Source organism: Scyliorhinus canicula, chromosome 19 (genome assembly GCF_902713615.1).
Source record: "Scyliorhinus canicula chromosome 19, sScyCan1.1, whole genome shotgun sequence".
Taxonomy (NCBI): Eukaryota; Metazoa; Chordata; class Chondrichthyes; order Carcharhiniformes; family Scyliorhinidae; genus Scyliorhinus; species Scyliorhinus canicula.
Genome location: NC_052164.1, coordinates 104200736 through 104228451, shown reverse-complemented (window position 1 = coordinate 104228451; position 27716 = coordinate 104200736). Strand labels below are relative to the sequence as shown.

The 27716-nt window shown below is 45.8% G+C and overlaps 1 protein-coding gene across 1 annotated transcript in view; it reads right to left on the bottom strand.

The window, feature by feature from the left end:
* The window catches only part of cbl (Cbl proto-oncogene, E3 ubiquitin protein ligase), a 163429-nt gene that overhangs the window by 77449 nt on the left and 58264 nt on the right, over positions 1–27716 (bottom strand). The window contains exon 3 of the mRNA XM_038778675.1: positions 4635–4791. Within this exon, the coding sequence (XP_038634603.1) occupies positions 4635–4791 (157 nt within the window). The remainder of the gene's footprint in view (positions 1–4634; positions 4792–27716) is intronic.

Below are 27716 nucleotides of genomic sequence, written 5' to 3'. Positions count from 1 at the left end.
TTGGACTTGGCTCTCGAAGCAGAAAGATCCGTCCACCAGCTGCACCAGAAGCAAGTCAGTCCACGGTCAACGCTCGCCATCAGACGGACGGCCTTAGCTGCTCTCCTGTTACACCTTCACATCCAACAGCCTCAGATCCGAACAACGGCCATTGTTCCTCTGACTGAGTGGGCACCCGAAGTTAAGTATAGGCGTTAGCGTGAGAGATAGTTTAGTTTATGGTATTTGTGCACGAGTAGAGATTATTGTGTGTAAATAAATAGTATTGACTTTGAACTAACTAACTGGTGCATTGGTTCTTTGATCAGTATTCGGGTTTGAACCTTGTGGCGGTATCGAAAGATACCTGCCGACTCTAGAGCAAAACATAATTAGGATTAAGGAAGGCGACCGCTGTATTTATAACCAGATAAATATAGCAACACTGTGCCCGCCCCGACCTAAACCTGACATCTAAAGAGTGACGCGAGGTCCGAGATCATAATTCCCACAGTGGTTAGCACTGTTGCTTCACAGCACCAGGGACCTGGGTTCAATTCCAGGCTTGAGTCACTGTCTTTGGAGAGCCTTCACATTCTCAGTGTCTGCGCGGTTTTCCTCCGGACGCTCCGATTTTCACCCACAAGTCACGAAAGACGTGCTGGTTAGGTGAATTGGACATTCCGAATTCTCCCTCAATGTATCCGAACAGGCACTGGAGCGTGCGGACTAGGGGATTTTCACAGTAACTTCACTGCAGTGTCTGCTGCTCAATGGGAGAAGTTGGAAGAGTGCACACGTGTGGAAGTTGGTGTATATTTTATTATATTACCCAAATTGGTACAAATACAGTAAAACTAACCCCTCTGTTACACTACAGAATACCTGCTGGATTGGTTCATCTGTTATCACAGCACATAAACAGTTAAACACTTACAGAATTGGCAAGTGCATCCTTTCAAATTTAAAAAAACCCTGCTACAATCAAACAAGGGTAAGAAAAGAGGGGAGCCATTTGACACCTCCTCATCTGATTATAATATCCAACTACCTTTAAATTCTATCCCTTTAGAAATAAAGCCGAGTGCTTGAATAGCTTTATGAAATGAAAATCACGAGTAGGCTTCAATGAAGTTACTGTGACAAGCCCCTAGTCGCCACATTCCTGCGCTTGTCCGGGGAGGCTGATATTTAGGTTCTTGCAAATCTGTGATGTGTAATTGGTGCAATTGTACTCCACGATCCATTTGTTCCTTGACCCCAACCTAGACTTGCACCTTTAATAAGTAACAGGTAACCTCCCTAAGCTACTTCCCTAAGCTTCCTGCCAAATATACCACCTCGCGTTTAGATGTTGTACTTCATTTGCCAATTATTTGCCCCTTCTGTAAATTTACAAGTGTCTTCCCAGCACAGTAGCAGTGGTTAGCACTGTTGCTTCACAGCGCCAGGGACCCGGGTTCGATTTTCAGCTTGGGTCACTGACTGTGCGGAGTCTGCACGTTCTCCGTGTCTGCGTGGATTTCCTCCGGGTGCTCCAGTTTCCTCCCACAAGTCCTGAAAGACGTGCTGTTAGGTAATTTGGACATTCCAAATTCTCCCTCCCTTCTGTGTGTACCCAAACAGGCGCCAGAATTTGTGGACTAGGGGCTTTTCACAGTAACTTCATTGCAGTGTTCATGTAAGCCTATTTGTGACACTAATAAAAATTATATTCCTCCCCCACAACCCTCATCACAACCGCCTTACACACAATTAGAAAAATTGTTACGAGTGTACACCGGAAGGACCATAACCAATTATAAACCATACAATAAGTACAAAAAGGCACAACAGTGTACAACGGTACAACAAAGTACACCAAGATACAAAAAAGGTACAAAAGGTATGTCAGATATCCGGTGGCAGCCATAGAGCGAGCGGCTGCACACAGGGTAGCTCTGACTTGAAGGATTTGGTTTGGGAACACAAGTATGCTTCAATGAAGTTACTGTGAAAAGCCCCTAGTCGCCACATTCCGGCACCTGTTCGGGGAGGCCAGTACGGGAATTGAACCCACGCTGCTGGCATTGTTCTGCATTACAAGCCAGCTATTTAGCCCACCGTGTTAAACTAGCACCTTGAGACCCGTTAGTATGGTAGCTCGGGCAGGAAAGTGGTGCAGGTGTAGCGGGAGAAATTCTCCCCAAGATTGACATGTCTATTGGCTGCCAGACCCAGCAAATACAGTTAAAGACCTGGCTAAGGAATTGGAGGGGACCTGTGGCGCATCAATAATTGCGAAAATTGCAGGGGGGGCGGGGTCGACACCGGTGGGAAAGGCCCAGTTGGGGAACAGTTGATGGCCTTCAAAGATATATTTCACCCCCAAAAGGAAGAGATGCACGGTGACTGGTCGAAGGCCAGTGAGGGAGCAATAGCACCTGTGAGGATCAATGGACCGTGTAGAGAAGTACCTTGAGGCACATGGGGCGGAGGAGGTTTTTTGCGCACCTGAGATTGAAGGCAGAGATGATCTTTTTACAGGAGACCCACCTCCAGATGAGGGATCTGGTTAGGCTGAGGAAGGGACGGATGGGACAAGTATTTCACTCGAGGTTTGACTCCCTAGTCGAGGGGGTGGCCATTTTGTTGAACTAAAGAACTTGATTTGTGGGGCCAAGAAGTGCAAGACCTGACGGTGGGGAAGAGATGTGATAGAGTGGGGTGCTGGAGGGAATGCCTGTTGTACTAATCAATGTATAGATTACAGTGCGGAAGGAGGCTATTCGGCTCATCGAGTCTGCACCAGCCCTTGGAAAAAGCACCCTACTCCATCCTATCTCCATAACCCCAAATAACCTTTCGGACACCAAGGGGCAATTTAGCATTCCCAATCCACTATGTGTCAAATTGGGATGATGTGGGATTTGTGAGGGGTTTGCCAGGAGTTCACCACTCCCTCCCAACACCCTCTCCTCCACTCCTGAGCCAGGGCTCTCACTGACAAACTGGGTTTGATAGAACTTCACAACAGTACAATCATCAGCTCAGTCTAACTATTCCATGTTCCACATGAGCCTCCTCCCATCTTATTTCATCTCACCCCATCGGTTTATCTTTCTGTTCCTATCTTTCTCTCGTGCTCATCTTGTTTCCCCATAACATCTACACTATTCATCCCAACCAATTCTTGTAATAGTGAGTTCCAAATTCTCACCACCATCTCGGTAACAAAAATCCCTGAGTTTACATATTAGATTCATTAGCAACTAACTTATATTTATGGCACTTCATTTTGGACTCGCCACAAATGTGAACATCTTCTCTAGATTTACCTCATCATGCCTCTACATAATTTTAAGCAACTCCATCAGGTCAACCTCAGTCTTTTCTTTACTACAGCAAAAGCCTTCCAGTTTTCTTTGTCTTTCTTGCACCCCGTCAATTCTGGCATCATGGTTGCAAATCTTTTTTTTACACTAACAACATTGCACAAAATATCTGTGAATTTCTATTATCTGCTGCTTCTCGCAACATCATTTTTTTTTAGATTTGAGTTTATTTTTGTGCTGGCAGTCAGTGTGAGCAATTATCTGAACACCCCATCAGTTAATGAGATTAGACACACAACCCTTAAGATTATAACAGAAAAACTATTTGCAATTCATTAACAAAAATCTCCATGGCCTGCAGATGTACAAAATCTAACCATAATTGGAGGCACCTACTGACTTTATTTTAGCTTTCACTAGATTGTACAACAACCTTCTGAGGAAATTATCGGCATCTGATTGGTACAGGCTTGGAGGGCCGAAGGGTCTATTCCTGTGCTGTATTTTTCTTTGTTCTTTGTTCTATTTAAAACCAGAGATAAACTGAAACAAACGCCCTTAAATAAAACCATCTCATAGGCACAGTGGTTAGCACTGCTGCCTCATGGCGCCAGGTCCCGACCCCAGGACACTGCCCGGAGTTTGCACATTCTCCCTGTGTCTGCGTGGATTTTACTCCCGCAACGCAAAGATGTACAGGTTAGGTGGATTGGCCATGCTAAATTGCCTATTAATTGGAAAAAAAATTTTTATAAAAGATAGGAAAGGCATTTCATGTTTCATATCTTGATTCTTTATGTGTGTAAACATGGTTTATCATTTAAGTAATCAACTTCTGGGCCTTTTTGCTTACTCAACTCCCACATTTCAACATTAAATAAATCATTAATGTTACCTAATTAATGATACCAGTTCTTATATTCTCTATTTCCCGACCACAGCTCTCACAAAAACTGCACTCCCCCAACCCCATGCCTTGGCACATACCAACTCAAGCGGATGTACAGTTCCACAGATACCTTATGCAAGTGACATACTCCATGTCTGAACACAAAAAGCAAGTGGCGACAAGCCACCCTACTATGAGAGCATCACCCCTCAGATCCTGGCCTCAACGGATACAAATTTTTCACAAGGGTCACCTGGTAGCATTCAGGGCAGACATTCACCCTCACTAGCCCAAAGGTGCCAGGGTTAAATGCAGCGTTAGAATTGATGCCTTGATAATTAACCTGGTATTTTTTTGATCAAAATTATTTTGAGACATTGTACGGTGCCTTTATCCACTAGCTCACTAGATGATGAGTACTCTCATACATGGTCACATATTAATATATTTACCTGAAAAAGTCGAGTAAAAATATCGAATTCAAAGACGGAGATGAAGTCATTACATGTCAGATCAATAGTAGATTTCAAGGCCATGGCCTCCAGACCAGAGGTGATTGGATGAACATCATGTAAGGCTTGACGAAAAACTTTCCAGTGAACGATTGTCCTGGCACAAGAAGAAACAGATCAGTTATCATACAAATTACAAAATGAAATAGTACAGATTGGAACAGGTTTCACCCTAACATAATGCCTCTCCGGTCTACCACAAGTAGAGGGAGGTGCAGAGAGATCCAGGTGACCTCGTGCGTGAGTCACTGAAAACTAGCAGGCAGGTACTGCAGGTAATAAAGAGAGCGAATGAAATGTTGGCATTTATAGCTAAAGGCATAGAGTGTAAATGTAAGAGGTGCTGTTGCAACTATACAAGGCATTGGTGAGACCACACCTGGAGTATTGTGCACAGTTTTGGTCCCCTTAATTGAGGAAAGATGTCGTGGCATTGGAGGCAGTTCAGTAGAGGTTCACAAGATTGATTCCAGAGATAAGTGTAGCAGGTAAGGCAGATGAATTTAGGGCTTGGATTAGTACCTGGGAATATGATGTTATTGGTATTACTGAGACTTGGTTGAGGGAAGGGCAGGACTGGCAACTAAATATCCCAGGGTATAGATGCTTCACGGGGGATAGAGAGGGAGGTAAAAGGGGTGGAGGAGTTGCATTACTGGTCAGAGATGATATCACAGCTGTGATTAAGGAGGGCACGATGGAGGATTCGAGCACTGAGGCAATATGGATAGAGCTAAGAAATAGGAAGGGTGCAGTAACATTGTTGGGACTTTACTATAGGCCTCCCAAAAGCGAGCGTGAAGTAGAGGTACAAATATGTAGACAGATTATAGAACAATGTAGGAGCAATAGGGTGGCTGTGATGGGAGATTTTAACTTCCCCAACATTGAATGGGACTCTGTAGTGTTGGAGGCGTAGATGGAGCAGAATTTGTAAGGAGCATCTAGGAGAGTTTTTTAGAGCAGTGTGTAAATAGTCCAACTCGGGAAGGGGCCATACTGGACCTGGTATTGGGGAATGATCCCGGCCAGGTGGTTGAAGATTCAGTCGGCGATTACTTTGGGAATAACGATCACAATTCCATAAGTTCTGGAATACTCATGGACAAAGACGAGAGTGGTCCTAAAGGAAGAGTGCTAAATTGGGGAACGGCCAACTATAACAAAATTCGGCAGGAGCTTGGGAATGTGGATTGGGAGCAGCTGTTTAAGGGTAAATGCGCATTTGAAATGTGGGAGTCTTTTAAGGAAAGGTTGATTAGAGTGCAGGACAGACATGTTTCTGTGAAAATGAGAGATAGAAATGGCAAGATTAGGGAACCATGGATGACGGGTGGAATTGAGAGACTAGCCAAGATGAAAAAGGAAGCATATGTAAGATCGAGGCGACTCAAAACTGATGAAGCTTTGGAGGAATATCGGGAAAGTAGGACACATCTCAAACGCGCAATAAAGAGGGCTAAAAGGGGTCATGAAGTATCTTTGGCTAACAGGGTTAAGGAAAATCCCAAAGCCTTTTATTCGTATATAAGGAGCAAGAGGGTAACTAGAGAAAGGATTGGCCCACTCAAAGACAAAAGAGGGAATTTATGTGTGGAGTCAGAGGAAATGAGTGAGCTTCTTAATGAGTACTTTGCATCGGTATTCACCAAGGAGAGGGACATGATGGATGTTGAGGCTAGGGATGGATGTTTAAATACGCTAGGTCATGTCGGCATAAGGAAGGGGGAGGTTTTGGGTATACTAAAAGGCATTACGGTGGACAAGTCCCCAGGACCGGATGGGATCTATCGCAGGTTACTGAGGGAAACGAGGGACAAAATAGCTGGGGCCTTAACAGATATCTTTGCAGCATCCTTGAGCACGGGTGAGGTCCTGGAGGACTGGAGAATTACTAATGTGTCCCTTTGTTTAAGAAGGGTAGCAGGGATAATCCAGGGAATTATAGACCTGTGAGCTTGACATCAGTGGCAGGCAAACTGTTGGAGAAGATACTGAGGGATAGGATCTATTCACATTTGGAAGAAAATAGACTTATCAGTGATAGGCAGCATGGTTTTGTGCAGGGAAGGTCATGTCTTACAAACCTAATAGAATTCTTTGAGGAAGTGACAAAGTTAATTGATGAGGGAAGGGCTGTAGATGTCATATATATGGACTTTAGTAAAGCATTTGATAAAGTTTCCCATGGCAGGTTGATGGAAAAAGTGAAGTCGTATGGGGTTCAGGGTGTACTAGCTAGATGGATAAAGAACTGGCTGGGCAACAGGAGACAGAGAGTAGTGGTGGAAGGGAGTGTCTCAAAATGGAGAACAGTGACTAATGGCGTTCCACAGGGATCCGTGCTCGGACCACTGTTGTTTGTGATATACATAAATGATCTGGACGAAGGTATAAGTGGGCTGATGAGCAAGTTTGCAGATGATACTAAGATTGGTGGAGTTGCAGAGAGCGAGGCGGACTGTCAGAGAATACAGCAAAATATAGATAGATTGGAGAGTTGGGCAGAGAAATGGCAGATGGAGTTCAATCCAGGCAAATGCGAGGTGATACATTTTGGAAGATCTAACTCAACATAGGACATAGAACAGTACAGCACAGAACAGGCCCTTCGGCCCTCAATGTTGTGCCCAGCCATGATCACCCTACTCAAACCCACGTATCCACCCTATACCCGTAACCCAACAACCCCCCCTTAACCTTACTTTTATTAGGACACTACGGGCAATTTAGCATGGCCAATCCACCTAACCTGCACATCTTTGGACTGTGGGAGGAAACCGGAGCACCCGGAGGAAACCCACGCAAACAGGGGGAGGACGTGCAGACTCCACACAGACAGTGACCCAGCCGGGAATCGAACCTGGGACCCTGGAGCTGTGAAGCATTTATGCTAACCACCATGCTACCCTGCTGCCCGAAAGCAGCCTATAGAGCAGACTATATGGTCAATGGAAGAGTCCTGGGGAAAATTGATGTACAGAGAGACCTGGGAGTTCAGGTCCATTGTACCCTGAAGGTGGCAACGCAGGTCGATGGAGTGGTCAAGAAGGCATACAGCATGCTTGCCTTCAATCAGACGGGGTATTGAGTACAAGAGTCGGCAGGTCATGTTACAGTTGTATCGGACTTTGGTTAGGCCACATTTGGAATACTGCGTGCAGTTCTGGTCGCCACATTACCAGAAGGATGTGGATGCTTTAGAGAGGGTGCAGAGGAGGTTCACCAGGATGTTGCCTGGTATGGAGGGTGCTAGCTATGAAGAAAGGTTGAGTAGATTAGGATTGTTTTCATTGGAAAGACGGAGGTTGAGGAGAGACCTGATTGAGTCTACAAAATTATGAGAGGTATGGACAGGGTGGATAGCAACAAGCTTTTTCCAAGGGTGGGGGTGTCAATTACAAGGGGTCACGATTTCAAGGTGAGAGGGGAAAAGTTTAAGGGAGATGTGCGTGGAAAGTTTTTTTACGCAGAGGGTGGTGGGTGCCTGGAATGCTTTGCCAGCGGAGGTGGTAGAGGCGGGTACGATAGCATTATTTAAGATGCATCTGGACAGATATATGAACGGGTGGGGAACAGAGAGAAGTAGACCTTGGAAAATAGGCAACAGGTTTAGATAAAGGATCTGCATCGGTGCAGGCTTGGAGGGCCGAAGGGCCTGTTCCTGCACTGTAATTTTCTTTGTTCTTTGTTATATGGGCTTTGTCTTATGAAGGGCGATTGAGCAGTTTAGGCCTTTACTCTTGAGTTTAGAAGAATGAGGGGAGATCAAATTGAGGTATATAAGATGACAGAAGAATGGATAAAGTAGGCGTGGAGCAGATCCTCTCTCTTGTGGGGCATTCTAGAACGAGAGATCATAGTCTCAGGATAAGAGGTCGCAAACTTAAAACAGAGATGCGGGGAAACTTCCAACGGGTCATGAATCTGTGGATTTTGCTACGCCAGAGTGCAGTGGATGCTGAGACAGTGAGTAAATTTGAGGAGTTAGATAGATTTTTAATTAGTAATGGGTTGAAGGTTACCGAAAACAGGCAGGATGGTGGAGCTGAGGCCATGATGAGATCAGCCATGATCGCATTGAACGTGGATCAGGCTCAAGGGGCTAAACTGCCAACTCAGAGTTCTTATGTTCCAAGAAAGAACTATCCTGTCTGATTCCACCTTCCAGCTCTTGGTCTGTAGCCCCGTAGGTAACTGCACTTCAAACACAAATCTGGTGTTCTTGATTACAATGGGGATCAGGGGTTATGGGGAGAATGGAGATGAGGAACATATCAGCCATGATTGAATGGCAGAGTAGACCCGATGTCTTATGGTCTAAGTAGGCTGTGATTTGCAAGATACATGTTGGCAGAAGACTTGATTGGCTGTCTCCCAACAGCACCAGTCAGTCCATTTTGCTGTTTTGTGGCAAGGTATAAAATGGTGTTTGTTATTTTGAACATAGTGCAGCTGACAGTGGACATTCAGTTCTCCTGTCAATTTGCACAGTATAAATGACAGTAAACTTGGAGTACCATTGGCATTATTAATGCACAAAATTATGCCTCAGTGTGCACTGCTACTAACAACTATAAAAACAATGAGGAAACTGAAAAAAGGAAGAGGGGAAAGGGAAAAAACTCGCGGCTAGCAAATGTTCTCCACACACTTATTCTACAATGTGCAAATCGCCCTCAGTTCCTAATTCAATAGAATAAACCAATCTTCACAAGCAAGTCTGAGCATCACGAAGTAACATTTTTAGATTTCCCTTCCCTCTTTCCTTTGAGGAAATATATGATCTGTATTGCTATTTTTTGTAAATGATGGAAAGTGATGACTTAATGTGCAAGGAAATTACTGACCACCTATAATGACCCCATATTCTGCTAACTTGCCGCAGAACGTAATGGAGCTCCAAAACATTGATTAAATGAAGTTTATAGGATAGGTCACATCCAACCTTACGGTCAAGTAGAAATACAAAACAGTGGTGCCATGTTCAACTCCCAAGCATTGCTGCGTTAGTTCATCGCAGATTGGACAGCAATTGTAGCATGCTAGACTGACCCTCACCACCCAACACGAGGAAAAATTGGTACTGGTTTCCAATTCGAATTCCAAAGCTCGAGTTGACGTTATTGTGTATTCGGTCAGCACCGTCTGAGTCATCTCAGCTCTATTTAAGAAAGAGGCTTCAGTTCAATTCAGAGGGTAAGTCCTGTTGGGAGAGCTCAAAGCCGTGGTTTGTTCCTCTTTCTCCATGTGGGAGGTCAAGAACATTTCCAGTGTCCAGGGCCAACATGTACACAGGAAGTGTCTTCAGTTGCAGCTCCTGGAAGCCCGGGTCTCGGAGCAGGAGCTGTAGCTAAGACACGATGGAGCATCCATGAGGCAGATTGTGTTGTGGATAGCAAGTATAGAGAAGTGGTCACACCGCAGGCTCAGACTCCAGGCAGGCATGCAGGGATGCACTGCTGCCTCACGGCACTGAGAACCCGGGTTCGATCCCGGCCCACTGTCCATATGGAGCTTGCACATTCTCCCCATGTCTGCGTGGGTTCTACCCCCACAACCCAAAAAGATGTGTAGGGCAGGTGGATTGGCCACATCAAATTGCCCCTCAAGTGTAAAAAAAATAGGTACTCTAAATTTATTTATTTCTTTTTAAAAGAAAGAGGCTTCAGAGCATACTCCCAGTAAGCTTTGTGCACGAGCAGTGGGAGAGAACACTTCGAGTGTGGGTATCTGGAATTTGAAAAAAGAGTGAGAAGGGGTGTTTTTTTGCTTTTTCTTCTTGGTTTGTAACTTTTCAAATCTTCAGTGGTAGCTCAAGTGGTTAGCACTGTGGCTTCACAGCACCAAGGTCCCAGGTTAGATTCCCCGCTGGGTCACTGTCTTTGCGGAGTTTGCACGTTCTCCCCGTGTCTGCGTGGGTTTTCTCTGGGTGTTCCAGTTTCCTCCCACAGTCCAAAGACGTACAGGTTAGGTGGATTGACCATGCTAAGTTGCCCTTAGTGTCCAAAACGGTTCGGAAGGGTTATTGGGTTACAGGGATAGGGTGGAAGTGAGGGCTTAATGTGGGTCGGTGCAGACTCGATGGACTGAATGGCCTCCTTCCGCACTGTATGTTCTATGTAATTCTATGCTCTTGCCCTGCTTATCACTTATAGTTAAAAATACTTTTCTTGGTTTGTAATTTGTAAGGGCTATGATTGGTAGTAACGAGGAGCAGGAAAGAAGGGCCCTAGAGATCTGGATATAATTTAATATGAAGCATCTTCCAACAGTTTAATTTAGAGAGATAAGTCCTGTTAGGAGAGCTCAACGCCATGGTTTGTTCCTCTTGCTCCATGTGGGAGGTCAAGAACATTTCCAGTGTCCAGGGCCAACATGTACACAGGAAGTGTCTTCAGCTGCAGCTCCTGGAAGCCCGGGTCTCGGAGCAGGAGCTGTAGCTAAGACACGATGGAGCATCCATGAGGCAGATTGTGTTGTGGATAGCAAGAATAGAGAAGTGGTCACACCACAGGCTCAGACTCCAGGCAGGCATGCAGGGAATGTATGAAAGAAAAATCATGCTTCACAAATCTACTGGTATTCTTTGAGGATGCAGCCAGTAGAGTTGACAAGGGGAGCCAGTGGATATGGTTTATTTGGACTTTCAGATGGCTTTTGACAAAGTCCTGCAGAAGAGATGAGCGTGTAAAATTAAAGCGCATGGCATTAGTGGTAGTGTCGTGAGATGAATAGGAAACTGGTTGGGAGGCAGGAAACAAAGATTAGGAATTAACAGATCTTTTTCCAAATGGCAGGCAGTGACTAGTGGGGTATCATAGAGATTGGTGCTGGGACTCCAGCTATTCGCTATATATTAATGATTTAGAGGGATCAAAATTAAATATCTTCATATTTGTAGATGACAAAATTTGTGGTGTGTGTGTGGGGGGGGAGCTGCAAGGAGGATGCAGAGATCCTCTGGTGTGGTTTGAACAAGTGGAGCGAGTGGGCAAATGAATGGCAAGTGTAGGATAATACAGATTATCCACTTTGATAATAAAAATGGGACGGCAGACTATTATTTGACTGGCCATAAATTAGGAGAGGGGAATGTACAAGACCTGGGTATCCTCGTACACCAGTCGCTGAAGGTAAGCATCCAGGTGCAGCAGGCAGTAAGAAGGCAAATGGTATGTTGGCCTTCATTGCAAGAGGATTCGGGTACAGGAGTAGGGATGTCTTGCTGCAATTAAACAGGGCCTTCGTGAGGCCACACAGGAATATTGTGTGCAGTTTTAGTCACCTTACCCGAGGAAGGATGTCCTTGACTGATTTCTGGGATGGCAGATATAGCACTTGGAGCAAAGGGGATCAAAAGATATGGGGGGGAATAGGCACGATTAGGCCAGCGAGTTGGATGATCAGCCACAGTCATAACGAATGGTGGAGCATTCTCAAAGGGCCGACTGGCATCCTCCTGCTCCTATTGTCTACGTTTCTATACACAAGTAATATCAACGTCTACAGTTTGAAGATGGGAGCTGTGCAAGAGTGTTTCAACTTGCAGAAACAGCAGCCTCGATGAAACCATATGGCACAAGACAATTCAGAACAACAGCCCAATAGCTGAGAAGAAAACACGATCATTTTCAATGGTTTAAGTAAGTGCCTGCACCAGATGTCAATCTCATTGAATCTGGGACACAGACTAACTGACGGCTAATTTTTCTATTAAAAAAATTTCAGAGGCAGGTGTGCTTTTTAAATTTTGGCTACCCATGCCCAATCTATACACATACTTCACATCCGTACAGTATTTGCCGCTGTTCGAGGATCTTATCATGGAACAATTACGAGTTCAGTCTGCAGCAGCAAACACAGCAGCAGAGAAAGTCAATACATTAATCTGCTGCATAAGTTATCTAAGGAAAGATGCAAAACTAAACTAGACAGGATAATAAAGCAAACCAAGGTTAGCAACATGAAGATCGGGGGGGAAAAAAGATTAGGGAAAATAGCAAAATTAGTCTTACAGTTAAAGTTTTTGAAAAATCTATAATAAAGTTCACCGTGCTAAGAATTACACTGACAACAATTTTAAGATCGTCAGTTGGGCTCACAGAATGGTGCGTGTGTGTGTGCTGGAATCTACATATATTAATAGACAGGGCCCTCCACTTTGCAGACATTTTGGTGCTCGTTTCAATTAAACAAAATAAGTGACTGCCACTTGCTGACTCATTGCTCAGTGCAATTCCTTGACCAATCAGGGTCAAGTTGCCTGATTTAAATTTCAAACAATGCTTGGCAGTTAACTGTCAGTCACTATCAACTGGCGCATTCTCCATGGTAATGTCTCTACCTATCAAAAGTCCGCTTGCCAACCATTCAACATGCTTTTCTAATTCAGTATAAATGGTGTTTCCGCTTAACTGATATTATTGCGGAGTATCCTGATGCGTGCAAGACAAAAAGTTTTGGCGTGTCTCTTTTTCAGCAATATAATGAAGTTCATTGATCAGAGAAGGGTGAGCTACAGATGGGCCGATCACTTGTATCCAAGGTTCCTTCCATTCAATTTGTGACAAACCTGCAAGCTAATTTTCTTATCAGGAGAGGTTGAGTAGGTTGGTCCTGTATTAGAATTAGAACAGTACAGCACAGAACAGGCCCTTCGACCCTCGGTGTTGTGCCGAGCAATGATCACCCTACTCAAACCCACGTATCCACCCTATACCTGTAACCCAACAACCCCCCCCCCTTAACCTTTTTTAAGGACACTAAGGGCAATTTAGCATGGCCAATCCACCTAACCCGCACATCTTTGGACTGTGGGAGGAAACCGGAGCACCCGGGAGGAAACCCACGCACACACGGGGAGGACGTGCAGACTCCGCACAGACAGTGACCCAGCCGGGAATTGAACCTGGGACCCTGGAGCTGTGAAGCATTTATGCGAACCACCATGCTACCGTGTACTCATTGGAATTTAGAATAACAAGAGATGACCTTAGTGAGACATAGAGGATTCTCAGGGCCTTGACAGGTTAGATGCTGAGAGTTTGTTTCCCTTTGTGAGGGGGTCCAGGGCCAGAGGGCATAATCTCAGAGTAAGGAGTCGCTCATTAAAGACAGAGATAAAGATGGATTTCCTGAGGCTAGTGAATCTGTGGAATTCTTTACCGCATAGAGCTATAGAGGATGGATTGTTAACTATGTTCACTGTGATAAACAGATTTTTGATCAGCAAGGAAATCAAGGGTTATGCAGATACGGTGAGAAAGTAGAGTTAAGGATCATATCAAACGAGTCATGATCCCATTGAATGGTAGAATACACGATAGGCCAAATGGTCTACTTCTGCTCTATGTATTTTGGTCTAATAAAGGTAGCGGTCCTAGCTAGAGCAAGGGAATCTGTTAGTGCTTTAGAACAGAACAGTACAGCACAGAACAGGCCCTTTAGCCCTGGATGTTGTGCCGAGCTTTATCCGAAACCAAGATCAAGCTATCCCACTATAATATGACTATCCTGTTGTCAACCCCAAGCTACACAAAACTGGATGTTCAATCTCAGACAATGCAATCCTCTGGCTGATCGTATTTCTTACCAGATTGATTTTGTTTTATATTTCCATTTTTCTAGTTCAGTTTTTGGAAAACTGCATCTGGGCATCAAGCTCCCTCTATTATCACTGTTCACGAGCATTTAGTTATTCCAGGGCAGATTCAGACCCACATCTTTTGTATGTCTATGTTGAATGCGAGGAGTTCAAAATTTTACCAAGCATCAATGGTGATCGGGTTTTTGAACATCTCTGACCCTGGCCAATCAAACAAAATGATGAATGCTAATCAAATGTGTTGATAGCAGCACACTATAATCTGACCACATTCCTTAACCCAAGTTAAATTCCATATATAGGCAACACAATATGCTGCACATAAAATAGTCATATGACATTAGTGCTGACATCAGGGAGGGAAAAATCTTAAACCAAATAAAGATTCCTGCAACAACTGGACTGGCATGATATCCCCAAATGAAGGAATTGTAAACGGCACTGCAGTTACAGCAAAGATAAGGACAGACCAGTAAATCTTATTATTTTGATTAGAAACTGCATTTGCTGATGACAAGATGATACTGCGATCCTGTATACAGCAAAATAGGTCCTTAAAATGTGCCGTTCAATTTGGATCTCCTGACATTAAGCAGGAAAGTAAAAGTCAGAAGTCAGATTCCACGTCAGAAAATTCAGCTATACAGAAAAGTACTCCAGCTCCAAGTATCAACCTTAATAACACTCTTTCAATGCAACGCAGGTGATGAGGCCTTTCAATCAAAACTAATATAGGTACATAACCAAACAAATATCTAATGTTATATATGTCATCACGTTGCCCCAATATCATGACATACTTTCTGCGGCGCATTATTGGGTCATTTTCATCATTTCTATAAATTTTTTTTTAAATTGCCTTTAAGTAATGCTCTTCAAGACCTTAAGGTGTCCCAAAGCACTTTACAGCCAATGAAGTACAATCTGAAGTGTAGTCACTGTTAGAATGTAGGAAACATCACAACCAACCAATTTGCACACAGCTAGTTCACACAACAGCAATGTGATAATGACCAGATAGGCTATTTCACTGATATTGGTTGAAGATAAATGTCAAACAGAAGAGAGGTCTCGCTCAGATCCTACCCTTTCTGTTTTATATGGTTTAAAACAAAGTGATTATTTAGGTACTGACAATGAAACACTGGAATGTGCTGTCACAGATTCTGTTTTTTAAAAATAACTTTTATTGAAATTTTAACAAAATATAAACATCTCAATTCTATTAACAAAACAATCGCGGTAACACCCCAAGAATCAGACCCACCCAACTTCAAAAGCAACTACAAACAAAAGAAAAAAAACAAAAGAACACCCAACAACAAAAGGGAAAGAGATAACACCCGCCACATCCCCCAAACCCATGTACACAGTTCTCCCTCCCACCGATCCAAACCCCCCCCCCCCCCCCCCCCGGGTTGCTACTGCTGCCGGCCTATTTCCCTACCGCTCCGCCAGGAAGTCCAGGAAAGGCTGCCACCGCCTAAAGAACCCTTGTACTGATCCCCTCAGGGCAAATTTCACCTTCTCCAATTTAATCAACCCCACCATATCATTGATCCAGGCCTCCAGGCTTGGGGGCCTCGCATCCTTCCATTGGAGCAAGATCCTCCGCCGGGCTACCAGGGACGCAAAGGCCAGAACACCGGCCTCTTTCGCCTCCTGCACTCCCGGCTCCACTGCAACCCCAACAATTGCGAGTCCCCAGCCTGGCTTGACCCTGGATCCCACCACCCTCGACACCGTCCTTGCTACCCCCTTCCAAAACTCCCCCAACGCTGGGCACGCCCAAAACATATGGGCGTGGTTCGCTGGGCTCCTCGAACACCTAGCACACCTGTCCTCGCCCCTGAAAAACCTACTCATCCTCGTCCCAGTCATGTGGGCACTATGCAGCACCTTGAACTGTATGAGGCTAAGCCTCGCACAGGAAAAGGAGGAATTCACTCTCTCCAGGGCATCCGCCCACGTCCCCTCCTCAATCTCCTCACCCAGCTCCTCTTCCCATTTACCCTTCAGTTCCTCCACTGAGGCCTCGTCTACCTCCTGCATCACCGTATGTCCGAAATCCTCCCTCCTCCAACCCACACCCCCGAGAGCAACCGATCCCACACCCCTCATGGGGGCAGCAAGGGGAACCCCTCCACCTGCTGCCTGGCAAACGCCCTCACCTGCATGTACCTAAACATGTTCCCCGGAGGGAGCCCAAACATCCCCTCTAACTCCCCCAAGCTCGCGAACCTCCCCTCCACAAACAGGTCCCTCAACCTCCTAACCCCTGCCAGCCCAGAAATCTGCCATCAATGCTCCCTGGGACAAACCGATGGTTCCCCCGTATCGAGGCCTCCATCGAGCCCCCACTTCTCCCCTATGCCGTCTCCATTGCCCCCATATTTTGAGGGTAGCCGCCACCACCAGGCTCGTGGTATACCTCGTTGGAGGGAGCGGCAATGGCGCCGTTACCAGCGCCTCCAGGCTCGTGCCCACACATGACGCCGCCTCCATCCTCTTCCATGCTGCCCCTTCCTCGTCCATTACCCACTTACGCACCATCGCTGCGTTGGCAGCCCAATAGTACCCACAGAGGTTGGGCAACGCCAACCCCCCCCCCCCATCCCTGCCCCGTTCCAGGAACACTCTTCTCACCCTCGGAGTCCCATGCGCCCACACAAATCCCGTGATACTCCCGTTGACCCTCCTAAAAAAGGCCTTCGGGATAAGGATGGGGAGGCACTGGAACAGGAACAAAAACCTCGGGAGCACCGCCATCTTAACGGACTGCACCCTCCCCGCCAGTGACAGCGGTAACATATCCCACCTCTTAAACTCCTCCTCCATCTGCTCCACCAACCTTGTGAGGTTGAGCTTGTGCAGGCCCCCCAGCTCTCAGCCACCTGGACCCCTAGGTACCTGAAGCTCTTCCCTGCCTGCTTCAGTGGGAGCCTACCAATCCCCTCCTCTTGATCCCCCGGATGCACCACAAACAACTCACTCTTGCCCAGGTTCAACTTATACCCAGAGAAACCCCCGAATTCACTAAGAATCCTCATCACCTCCGGCATCCCCCCCCCACCGGGTCTGCCACATACAGCAACAGGTCGTCCGCATACAGCGACACTCTATGCTCCTCCCCACCCCGCACCAGGCCCCTCCAGTTCCCTGACTCCCTCAATGCCATGGCCAGGGGCTCAATCGCCAACGCGAAGAGCAAGGGGGACAGGGGGCACCCCTGTCTTGTCCCCCGGTACAGCCGAAAGTACTCCGACCTCCTCCTATTTGTGGCTACACTCACCATCGGGGCCTCATAGAGCAGCCTCACCCACCGGATAAACCCCTCCCCAAACCCAAACCTCTCCAACACCTCCCACAAATACTCCCACTCAACCCTATCAAAGGCCTTCTCCGGATCCAATGCCGCCACTATCTCCGCCTCCCCTTCCATGGTCGGCATCATAATGACATTGAGGAGCCTTCGCACGTTCGTATTCAACTGCCTTCCCTTCACAAACCCCGTCTGGTCCTCATGAATGACCCCGGGCACGCAATCCTCTATTCTAGTGGCCAGGATCTTTGCCAGCAGCTTAGCGTCTACATTTAGCAGCGAGATCGGCCTATATGACCCGCACTGCAGAGGGTCCTTGTCCCGCTTCAGGATCAAGGAAATCAGTGCCCGTGACATAGTTGGGGGCAAAGCCCCCCTCCCCCCCCCCTCCCCCCCCCCCCCCCCCCCCTCCCTTGCCTCGTTAAAGGTCCGGACCAACCGGGGGCCCAACAGGTCCAAATACCTTTTATAAAATTCCGCCGGAAACCCGTCCGGCCCCGGCGCCTTCCCCGACTGCATGCTCCCTATCCCTTTGACCACCTGCTCCAGCTCGATAGGCGCCCCCAGTCCCTCCACCTGCTCCTCCTCCACCCTCGGGAATCGCAGCTTGTCCAAGAAGCGCCCCATTCCACCCCCCTCCACCGGGGGTTCCGACCGGTACAGTTCCCCATAGAAGTCTCTGAAGACCCCATTAACATCTACTCCCTTCCCCCGCTTTTTCAGGGGTGCTTTCTCCGGTTTTCTCCTTACCCCACTCCTGGTCCGGACCATAGGACCGTTGGGGTCGACTCCTGTCGTCTTCCCACGTCGGGAGTTGCCGACACAGCTCCGTTGGGGGCCCTGAAAAGAGCCCCAAAGTCCGTTCTCAGCGGGAGCTGCCGAATGTGCGGCTTAGCTCCTCATTGCTGCCACCGGAAGTCCCTGTCACAGATTCTAGTGCTCTACTTTTAGATTAGCAGATACGCCGATAACATAGGTTTTGACAACCCTGGATTTGAAACATTAGCTCTTTTCTCTCCCTACAGATGCTGTCAGACCTGCTGAGATTTTCCAGCATTTTCCCTTTGGTTTCAAATTCCAGCATCCGCAGTAATGTGCTTTTATTTTTGCCTATAATATATATAATTAAGACTATAATAGTGATAAGTACTGTTGAACACATATCTAAAATAGTTATTTGCAATGACCACATATCCATATTGCACTGGATTATTTGTATGATTGTAGTTATCAACTTCATAAAATGGATACTCTAACATTGCTTCCAGTCTGACAGCCTAAAGAGCCTTTGCAATAATAACAATTAATCTTAAATAACTATGGTCAGTCTGACTTAAACTAAAGCTCTAATGTCGCCTTAAAAAATACATAAAACTGTATGGATAGTTCCAGTACATGCTCCTTATTTTAACCTTTTGCATATCAAAATATCAATATTCTGATGGCGGCACAGTGGCCACTGCTGCCTCACGGCGTCGAGGACACAGATTCAATCACTGCCTCGGGTCACAGTCCATGTGGAGTTTGCACATTCTCCCCTTTCTGCGTGGGTCTCATCCCCACAACCCAAAGATGTGCAGCGTAGGTGGATTGGCCATGCTAAATTTCCCCTTCATTGGAAATTTATTTTATTTTATTTTTTTTAAATGTCAATATCCCTGATCAATTTAAGAATTCTGAATTTGCTGCAAGTCCACAAGAACAGTTAAAGAAAGTGCCCTTAGACCCAACAGGCCCATCCATTTTTTACTTGTTTTAACGCTGCAAAATTCTCTCACTGCATCGCTCAATCAGTTGCTCCAAAAATAATTTGTTTCTTGAACCCATTTACCCTGTCCCTTCAATGGTCTTCACTGCTAACCAAAAGTATGCATTTGTAAGAGTTGGTCCATCTTCCTCATTTCTTCTAACTTTCTTTTTTAAACTGTTAGTGCCCTTTTCAACAATGAATAACTTTATTGGATTAACTCTGACAACTACCATTATAAATGTTGAAAAATGTAGGTCATCCTCAAGTGTCATTCCGGAGTAAAAGGAGAACATCAGAGTCTGCACAGTGTTTAGCACTGCTGCCTCATAGCTCCAGGGACCCGGGTTCAATTCCAGCTCGTCTGTGCAGAGTTTTCACTTCCTCCCCATGTGTGTGGGTTTCCTCTCAGTCCAAACATGTGCAGATTATGTGGATTGGCCATGCTAAATTGTCCTTAGTGTCCAAAAGGTTAAGTGGGGTTACTGGGTTAGGGTGGAGGCATGGGCTTAAGTGGGGTGCTCTTTCCAAGAGCCGGTGTAGACTCGATGGGCCGAATGGCCTCCTTCCCCGCTATAAATGCTATGATTGTGAAACCGTGTTTGACTAATTTGCTAGCGTTCTTTGAAGCTGTAACAAGACATGTGAATAAGTAACGGGGATCATGTAGATGTAATATATCCTGATTTCCAGAAGGCATTTGATAAGGTGCCACACAAAAAATTAATACACGGCTAAGATCAGATGGAATTAGGGATAATTTATTTGCATGGATAGAAGTCTGACTAACCGACAGAAGGCAGAGTTGGGATAAATGGGTCTTTTTCTGGTTGACAGGGTATACCAAGTGGGGTGCCACAGGGTCGGTCCTTGGGCCTCAACCAATTACAATCTATATTAATGACTTGCGTGCAAGGTACTACAGACAAATTTGCAGGCGACACTAAAATAGGTGGTGTAGTAAGTTGCAATGAGGAGAAAAAAAAGTTATAAATGGATATAGATAGGTTAGATGAGTGGGCTAAAATTTGGCAGATGCAGTTTAATGTGGATAAGTGTGAGGTTATCCATTTTGGTCAGAAAAACCGAAAGGTAATGTATCCATCTAAATGGAGAAAAACTTCCAGAGTGTTTCGGTGCAGACGTATGTTGGTGTCTTGGTGCATGAATCACAGAAACCTAGTTTGCAGGTACAGCAGGTAATAAGAAAGGCAAATGGAATTTTGGCCTTTATAGCCCAAGGGAGAGAGTATAAAAGTAGGGGTGTATTTCTGCAAATGTGTGCAAGGCATTAGTGAGACTGTACCTGGAGTACTGTGTACAGTTTTGCTCCCCTTATTTGAGGAGGGATGCATTTGCAATACAGGCAGTTGGGAGGAGGTTCAGTAGATAGATTCCAGAGTTATGGGGTTTGTCATACAAAGAGAGATTGAGCAGTTTAGGTCTATACTCTCAAGTTCAGAAGAATGAGAGGAGATCTAATGGAGGTAGATAGGATGACAAAAGGTATTATTAACAAAGTAGACGTAGAGCGGATGCTTCTTCTTGTGAGGTAATCTAGGATGAGGCGCCATAGTTTTAAGATAAGGGATGGCAGATTTAAAACCGAGATGAGGAGAAATTACTTCTCTTAACTAGTTGATGCTAAATCATTGAATAGAGTATTGCGTACAGTTCTGGTCGCCTCATTATAGGAAGGACGTGGAAGCTTTGGAAAGGGTGCAGAGGAGATTTACCAGGATGTTGCCTGGTATGGAGGGAAAATCTTATGAGGAAAGGCTGATGGACTTGAGGTTGTTTTCGTTAGAGAGAAGAAGGTTAAGAGGTGACTTAATAGAGGCATACAAAATGATCAGAGGGTTAGATAGGGTGGACAGCGAGAGCCTTCTCCCGCAGATGGAGGTGGCTAGCACGAGGGGACATAGCCTTAAATTGAGGGGTAATAGATATAGGACAGAGGTCAGAGGTAGGTTTTTTACGCAAAGAGTGGTGAGGCCGTGGAATGCCCTACCTGCAACAGTAGTGAACTCGCCAACATTGAGGGCATTTAAAAGTTTATTGGATAAGCATATGGATGACAAGGGCATAGTGTAGGTTAGATGGCCTTTAGTTTTTTCCATGTCGGTGCAACATTGAGGGCCGAAGGGCCTGTACTGCGCTGTATCGTTCTATATTCAAGAGGCTGCTAGATATAGCACTTGGGGAGAATGGGATTAAAGGCTATGGGGAGAAAGCATGATTAGGCTGTTGATCGTGATGAATGGCAGAGCAGGCTCGAAGGGCCAAAAGGTCTCCTCCTGCTCTTATCATCTATGTATCTACATATGTGAATCTGTAGAATTCACTTCCCCAGAGTGCAATGGATGCCGGGGCAATGTTTAAATTTGAGAAGATGGACAGATTTTTAATTAATAATGGGTTGAAGGATTGTGGTGAACGGGCAAGAAAGTGGAATTAAGGCCAAGATGAGATCAGCCATGATCGTATTGAATGGCGGAGCAGACACAAGAGACTGAGCTGCCTACTCCTGCTTCTAGTTCTTTAAGCTTAAATTTTCTTAGCTTTTCATTACAGCCAATACCAAAAATCATCTTCTTAAAAGCAAATTCCCATACCAGCCTCCCCGAACAGGCGCCGGAATGTGGCGACGAGGGGCTTTTCACAGTAACTTCACTGAAGCCTACTTGTGACAATAAGCTATTATTATTAAATTACTGCAGATGCTGGAATCTGAATCAAAAACAGGAAATACTGGACAATCTCAGCAGGTCTGACAGCATCTGTTGAGGTGCTGTCAGACTAAAGGTCTGCTCACTAGTCTGCTCGCTATTCTATCAACAACATTTAGTTGGATGACTGCCTTTGGAACTATTCACATAATTTCTGGTTTAGCAGTGGGCTAAACAGCTGGCTTGTAATGCAGAGCAAGGCCAGCAGCGCTGATTCAATTCCCATACCGCCCTCCCCGAACAGGCGCCGGAATGTAGCGACGAAGGGTTTTTCATAGTAACTTCATTGAAGCCTACTTGTGACAATAAGTGATTATATTATTATTATAATTCGGTCTGACTGACTCTAGTTATAGGGTAATCTCTAGATTTGCCTTTGTGACTACACTGTTAATCAGAAGCTCCCTCAAAGCTTGCAGGAACATATTTATCAGTCCACTATACTCAACCACTTAATGAGCAGGTCTCAATTCCGCAGTTAGTACAGGAAATTTAGGGCTTTTTACCTCACATTGATGGGATTTCTTTTTTCAAATGGGCTTAGTTGTTACAAAATAGTGAAATAAAAAATAACCTCAAAAATACCAAACAGATCTTCATAATCCTGGGGGAGAGCAGTGTTTCCAATTGCATGTTTTAATACTTCTTTGTTTGGCATCCCTTCACTATTAGAATCATAAACAAATGTAGTCATTGTTTGCAACTATAAGGTTCTGTTTCGTAAATGAAGGACTCAAAATTAAGCCCGGACTGCTGAGGAAAGATTAGTACATTTTCTGAAAGGATGGGGAGAGTGGGTGTACAGCTGCTCTGATGAATCAGTACATGCTCTGTGCTCCCACACCCAGGAAGACGCTGGTGCAGGCAGTTTAACAACTGCTTGCAAACAAACACTCGTGTGTAAGGTACAGCAATCACATTTTCTGTTTCTATCAGGCTGGTGGGCAGTTTTCTTTTATTTCTTTTAATGTGAAACAATGACTTTTGTCAGTTAGTCGAGCTGATATCTACTGGTTCTTCACTCCTCTGAATCAGAAGGTCATAGGTTCAAGTCCCACTCCAGGACTTGAGCACATAATCTAGACGACTACTTCAGTAGATGGAAACATAGAATCCCGATAGTGCAGAAGGAGGCTATTCAGCCCATCAAGTTTGCACCAATCCCTCGAATGAGCTACTTACGCCGCGCCGCGTAAGGTTCGATTCCCGGCTGGGTCGCTGTCTGTGTGGAGTCTGCACGTCCTCCCCCTGTGTGCGTGGGTTTCCTCCGGGTGCTCCGGTTTCCTCCCACAGTCCAAAGATGTGCGGGTTAGGTGGATTGGCCATGCTAAATTGCCCATAGTGTCCTAATAAAAGTAAGGTTGGGGGGGGGGGGTTGTTGGGTTACGGGTATAGGGTGGATACGTGGGTTTGAGTAGGGTGATCATTGCTCGGCACAACATCGAGGGCCGAAGGGCCTGTTCTGTGCTGTTCTATATGAGGCGCCCAGAATCATAACCGGGTGAAGTAATTATTTTACTTAATATACTATGCGGCCCTTTAAAATTGTGAATTTCTGAATGTGGCCCTTGCATGGAAAAGTTTGCCCACCCCTGCCTTAAGCCAAAACCATGTCAAGTCTTCCTAGACACAAAATATCCCATGTCTTGAATTAATAAAACGCTCCAAAAGATATCTTTACAAAAGACTGAAGATCGACCTACATAGCAAGGATTTAATGTTAATTTATTTATCTTAACACTATGAATAGGTTCATTTTCCGGGTTTACATCGGCAAGATTGCTTACCTGTTTATTGTTACCACAAGGTGATAGGAAAATGCTCACAATGCTAAGTAGTAGGGTTTTGACAATAGCTAAATGGGGCTGGAGAGAAAAGAGACCATTCCTGGGGTTGACTTGAATTTAAGCATTATAAAGAACCTTGGATATGGTAGGATTACAACAGAGGTCTGGGTTTATTAGTACTGGGGAGTGATGCTGTTAGAACCAACAGGTAATTTGGGCTCAATGGTAGTGGCTGCTGGAATCTGGTAGCACTATGAGTGAATTGGGTATTCATGATGTGTTGAACAAAAGAGGTAGGTAGGGCTTTGCCCAAAGTAAGGAGGGACAAAGTTGAGTATAGTGTTTGGGAGGCAGGGAGTAGCAGGGTGTACGAAGAAAAAGGAGGGCACTCGGTTTTAGAGTAAGAGCTGGAAAAAGGTGGATCGGACAGAATAGGAATGGGGAATGTATTTGCACTCAGGATGGTTGCATGAAATGGTGAGCGACAAGGAGTTGGACAAAGTATGGATTGTCAGCTGGCAGGCTGTTGGGACAGACATTTGGAGCAAGAGTTTGTAGAAGGGATTTATCAGTGGCAGCAATAAGAAAAGGCTAGAGAGAAAATGAATGATTCCGATAGGACTACAAGGGAGAAGGCATGGGTGTAAAGCTAAATTAAATGAAAATCACTTATTGTCACAAGTAGCCTTCAAATGAAGTTACTGTGAAAAGCCCCTAGTCGCCACATTCAGGCGCCTGTTCGGGGAGGCTGGTACGGGAAAGATTGGCTAGGATGAGCAGCAGGGGGTAAGAGCAGGGAGAGGGAGGTGATGAAAAATGAAAGCTTCAAAGATTTCTATTCCACTCCCATCAGATTAAATTAAGATATTTAAATAATAGTGGCTTCAACATAGGGAATATCATTTCTGCACAGGCTATAAAGCACAGGCTGTCAATGGTGCAAAACGGTTTCCTTTTAAAATGTGGGATTCAATTTCATGGGGGGGATGGATGAGTTCCCACAGAAATCCATGTAGTAGAAATAAAGCAGTCAAAGGGAGGGGGCGGGGCGAAAGATTAGGATACAGACATTTGTGTGCTGTGAAAGAAGAGCTGGGAGTGGGACAGAACGGAAACAAAAACATGGGGCAATAGGTCTTAAAACCATACTAGCAAAATAAAAAGTAATTCATGGTCATGGAAACATTGGTTTAGTGATTGCAAAGTTCAGCAGTAACCTGCCTGCTGTGATTAGAGTACAAGATTCACATGATGCTGCACCCATCAATATCTTAAAACACTGGGGGACTTACGGTGGTGGCATGTAGGTGGAAGTCACACATTAGGTGGCTCTTGCTAGTTTCTGGACTTTTATATCCAGTTTCAGGGGTGGTTGGTGGATGAGTTGGTAAGGAAGCCCCAGAAGACGGTTGCTGGAATGAAGGAGGTGAACGAAAGTCTGCCGGCAAGTGAGGCTGGAATCTGTGAGTCCTGCAGGAAGAAAGAAGGTGGCAGGGGCTGAGTTGCCAGATGGGCCACTCCCCTCACGGTGCAAACTGACCGAGGTGGGGTTGGAGGAGTTTGAAAGGCTGTTTGCGGAGGTACTTCGGAGGGAGATGATGGCTTTGGTGAAAGAGTGGGTTGAGGAGCAGATTGCCCCAGTAAAGGCGGCAGTGAAGACGACGTCAGTCGAGATGCAGGAGTAAGGAGAGAAGTTGAAGAGGATGGAGGGGCATGTTGCAATACAGCGACCAGTTCACCTCGATGGGAGAGGAGCTGCGGAGGGTGGCGAAGGTCAACAAAGGGCTCAGAGCTAAAGTAGAGGACCTGGAAAAGGTAGGAGGCGGCGGGCTCAACAGGTACCCGGTCGAATTTTGTACGATTTCAGGATAGGCTAGCGTCGTTGATGGTACGAATGTTTGAGGATGTGATGTTCAGGGGTGTCTTGCCGTAAGCAATGGGGTCGGCCTCCATCTTGTTGTTGCTAAAGAGGACATAGATCCGGTGGAGTGTGGGTCATATAGGACCCTATATCTGCTGAATGTGGATGCCAAGATATTGGAAAAGGTGTTAGCGTTAAGGTTGGAGGAGTGCCTTCCAAAAGGTGACTGGGGAGGATCAGACGGCATTGGTAAAGGGAAGACAATTTTCGTTGAATAGGAGGCTATGAAATGTGGTGTTTCCTCTGGCAGAGGGAGGTGGTGGTGGCGTTAGATAGGAGAATGTGTTTGATCGGGTGGAGTGCAGTTATTTGATGGCGGTATTGGAGAAATTTAGGATTGGGCCGAAGTTTGGGCGTGGGTGCAGCTGCTATATAAAGAGCCAATAGTAAGCGTGAGCATAAATAGTATGTACTCAGGGTATTTGGAATTGTTTTATTGCCACGTGTATCAAAGTACTGTTCTACGTACAGTCCAGGCAGATCATTTCATGCAGAAAAAAGTACATACATAAATACTAAATGTAAATACGTAGACATAGGCATTACGGAATGCAGACTACTATTACTATTTTGCATTGCACCGGGGTACAAGGCAGGGATGTCCCATGTCCCCTTTCTGTTTGCATTGGCTATAGAGCCCTTGGTCATTGGGTCGAGGAGCTCAGGATTATGGAAGGCGATGCAGGTGGCTCTGGATTAGGCAGGGCTTCGGAAGTTTAATTTCACTGGCTTAGTGGGGGGTATGAAGGCTGATTTGCTGAGGTGCGACAATTTCAGGCCGGGTGCAGACGGTAACGACAAATTTTTTGCCGCGATTCCAGTTCTTGTTTCAACACCTGCTGGTCTTTTTGCCCAAGGTGTTTCTTTTAGGGGGGTGGACAGGCTGATCTCCTCCTTTGTTTGGGCCGGGAAGGTAGCTCTTCCTGAAAGTGCCTGTCTCGTCGTTGCTGGAAGAGGTGCTTTCAGCCGAGGGGATTGAGGGAGGGGGATTGGGGGGGTTCGGCGATTTCCAGGAGGATTTGGGAGGAGAACGGGGTGTCCATGGAAGAGTTTACGGCGAGGCGGGAGGAAGAGTTGGGGTGGTTCTGGAGAAAGGTCTGTGGTGCGAGATGCTGCGGAGGGTAAATGCCTCAACTTTGCGCGTGAGGCTAGGGCTGATATAGCTGAAGAATATAGGGCGTACCTGCGAAAGTCTAGGATGAGCCAGCTGTTCAAAGAGGTGGAAGATATCTGTGAGCAATGTGGGAGAGGCCTTGCAAGTCTTATACATATGTTTTGTTCCTGGCCAAAGCTGGAACGGTCCTGGAGGATGGTGTTCAGCACCATTCCAGTGGTTCTGCATGTGGGCGTGAAACACGGTCGTCTAGAAGCCATATTCAGGGTGCCGGACCAGTCAGAGATGCAGGCGGGTGCGGGGGCAGATGCTTTTGCCTTGCTGATTGATAGTGGGCGGGCCTTTTTGTGGAAGTCAGATTCTCCACCCTCTGCCTCGGCATAGCAGGGAGGCCGTGATGGTGTTTCTGACCCTGGAAAAGGTGAGATTTTCCGAGGGGGGGGGGGGGGGGGGGGTTGTGGGATCGTTGTGAATTGTAAAACTGTCAGAAACTAGGAAACAAAGAAAAACAAAGGAAATTAGACATGCCGAAGCTTTCCTATTTTGCACTCATCAGGACACTTCGCAAAATAAAAATACCAGTATAAGAAGAAAACAACAATTTATACTGGATGGGAAGAAAATGTAGAATGCTTGGCAAATGGTCACGGCATTGCTGTGGAGAATTCACCAGTTCATGGTGACTGACAGAGAACTGACCAGCTTCTTTTGAACTTTAAACCAGGCAGCTTGACCCTGATTGGTCAAGGGACTGCCTGGGGAATGAATCAGTGAATGTCTGTCATTTATTTAGAC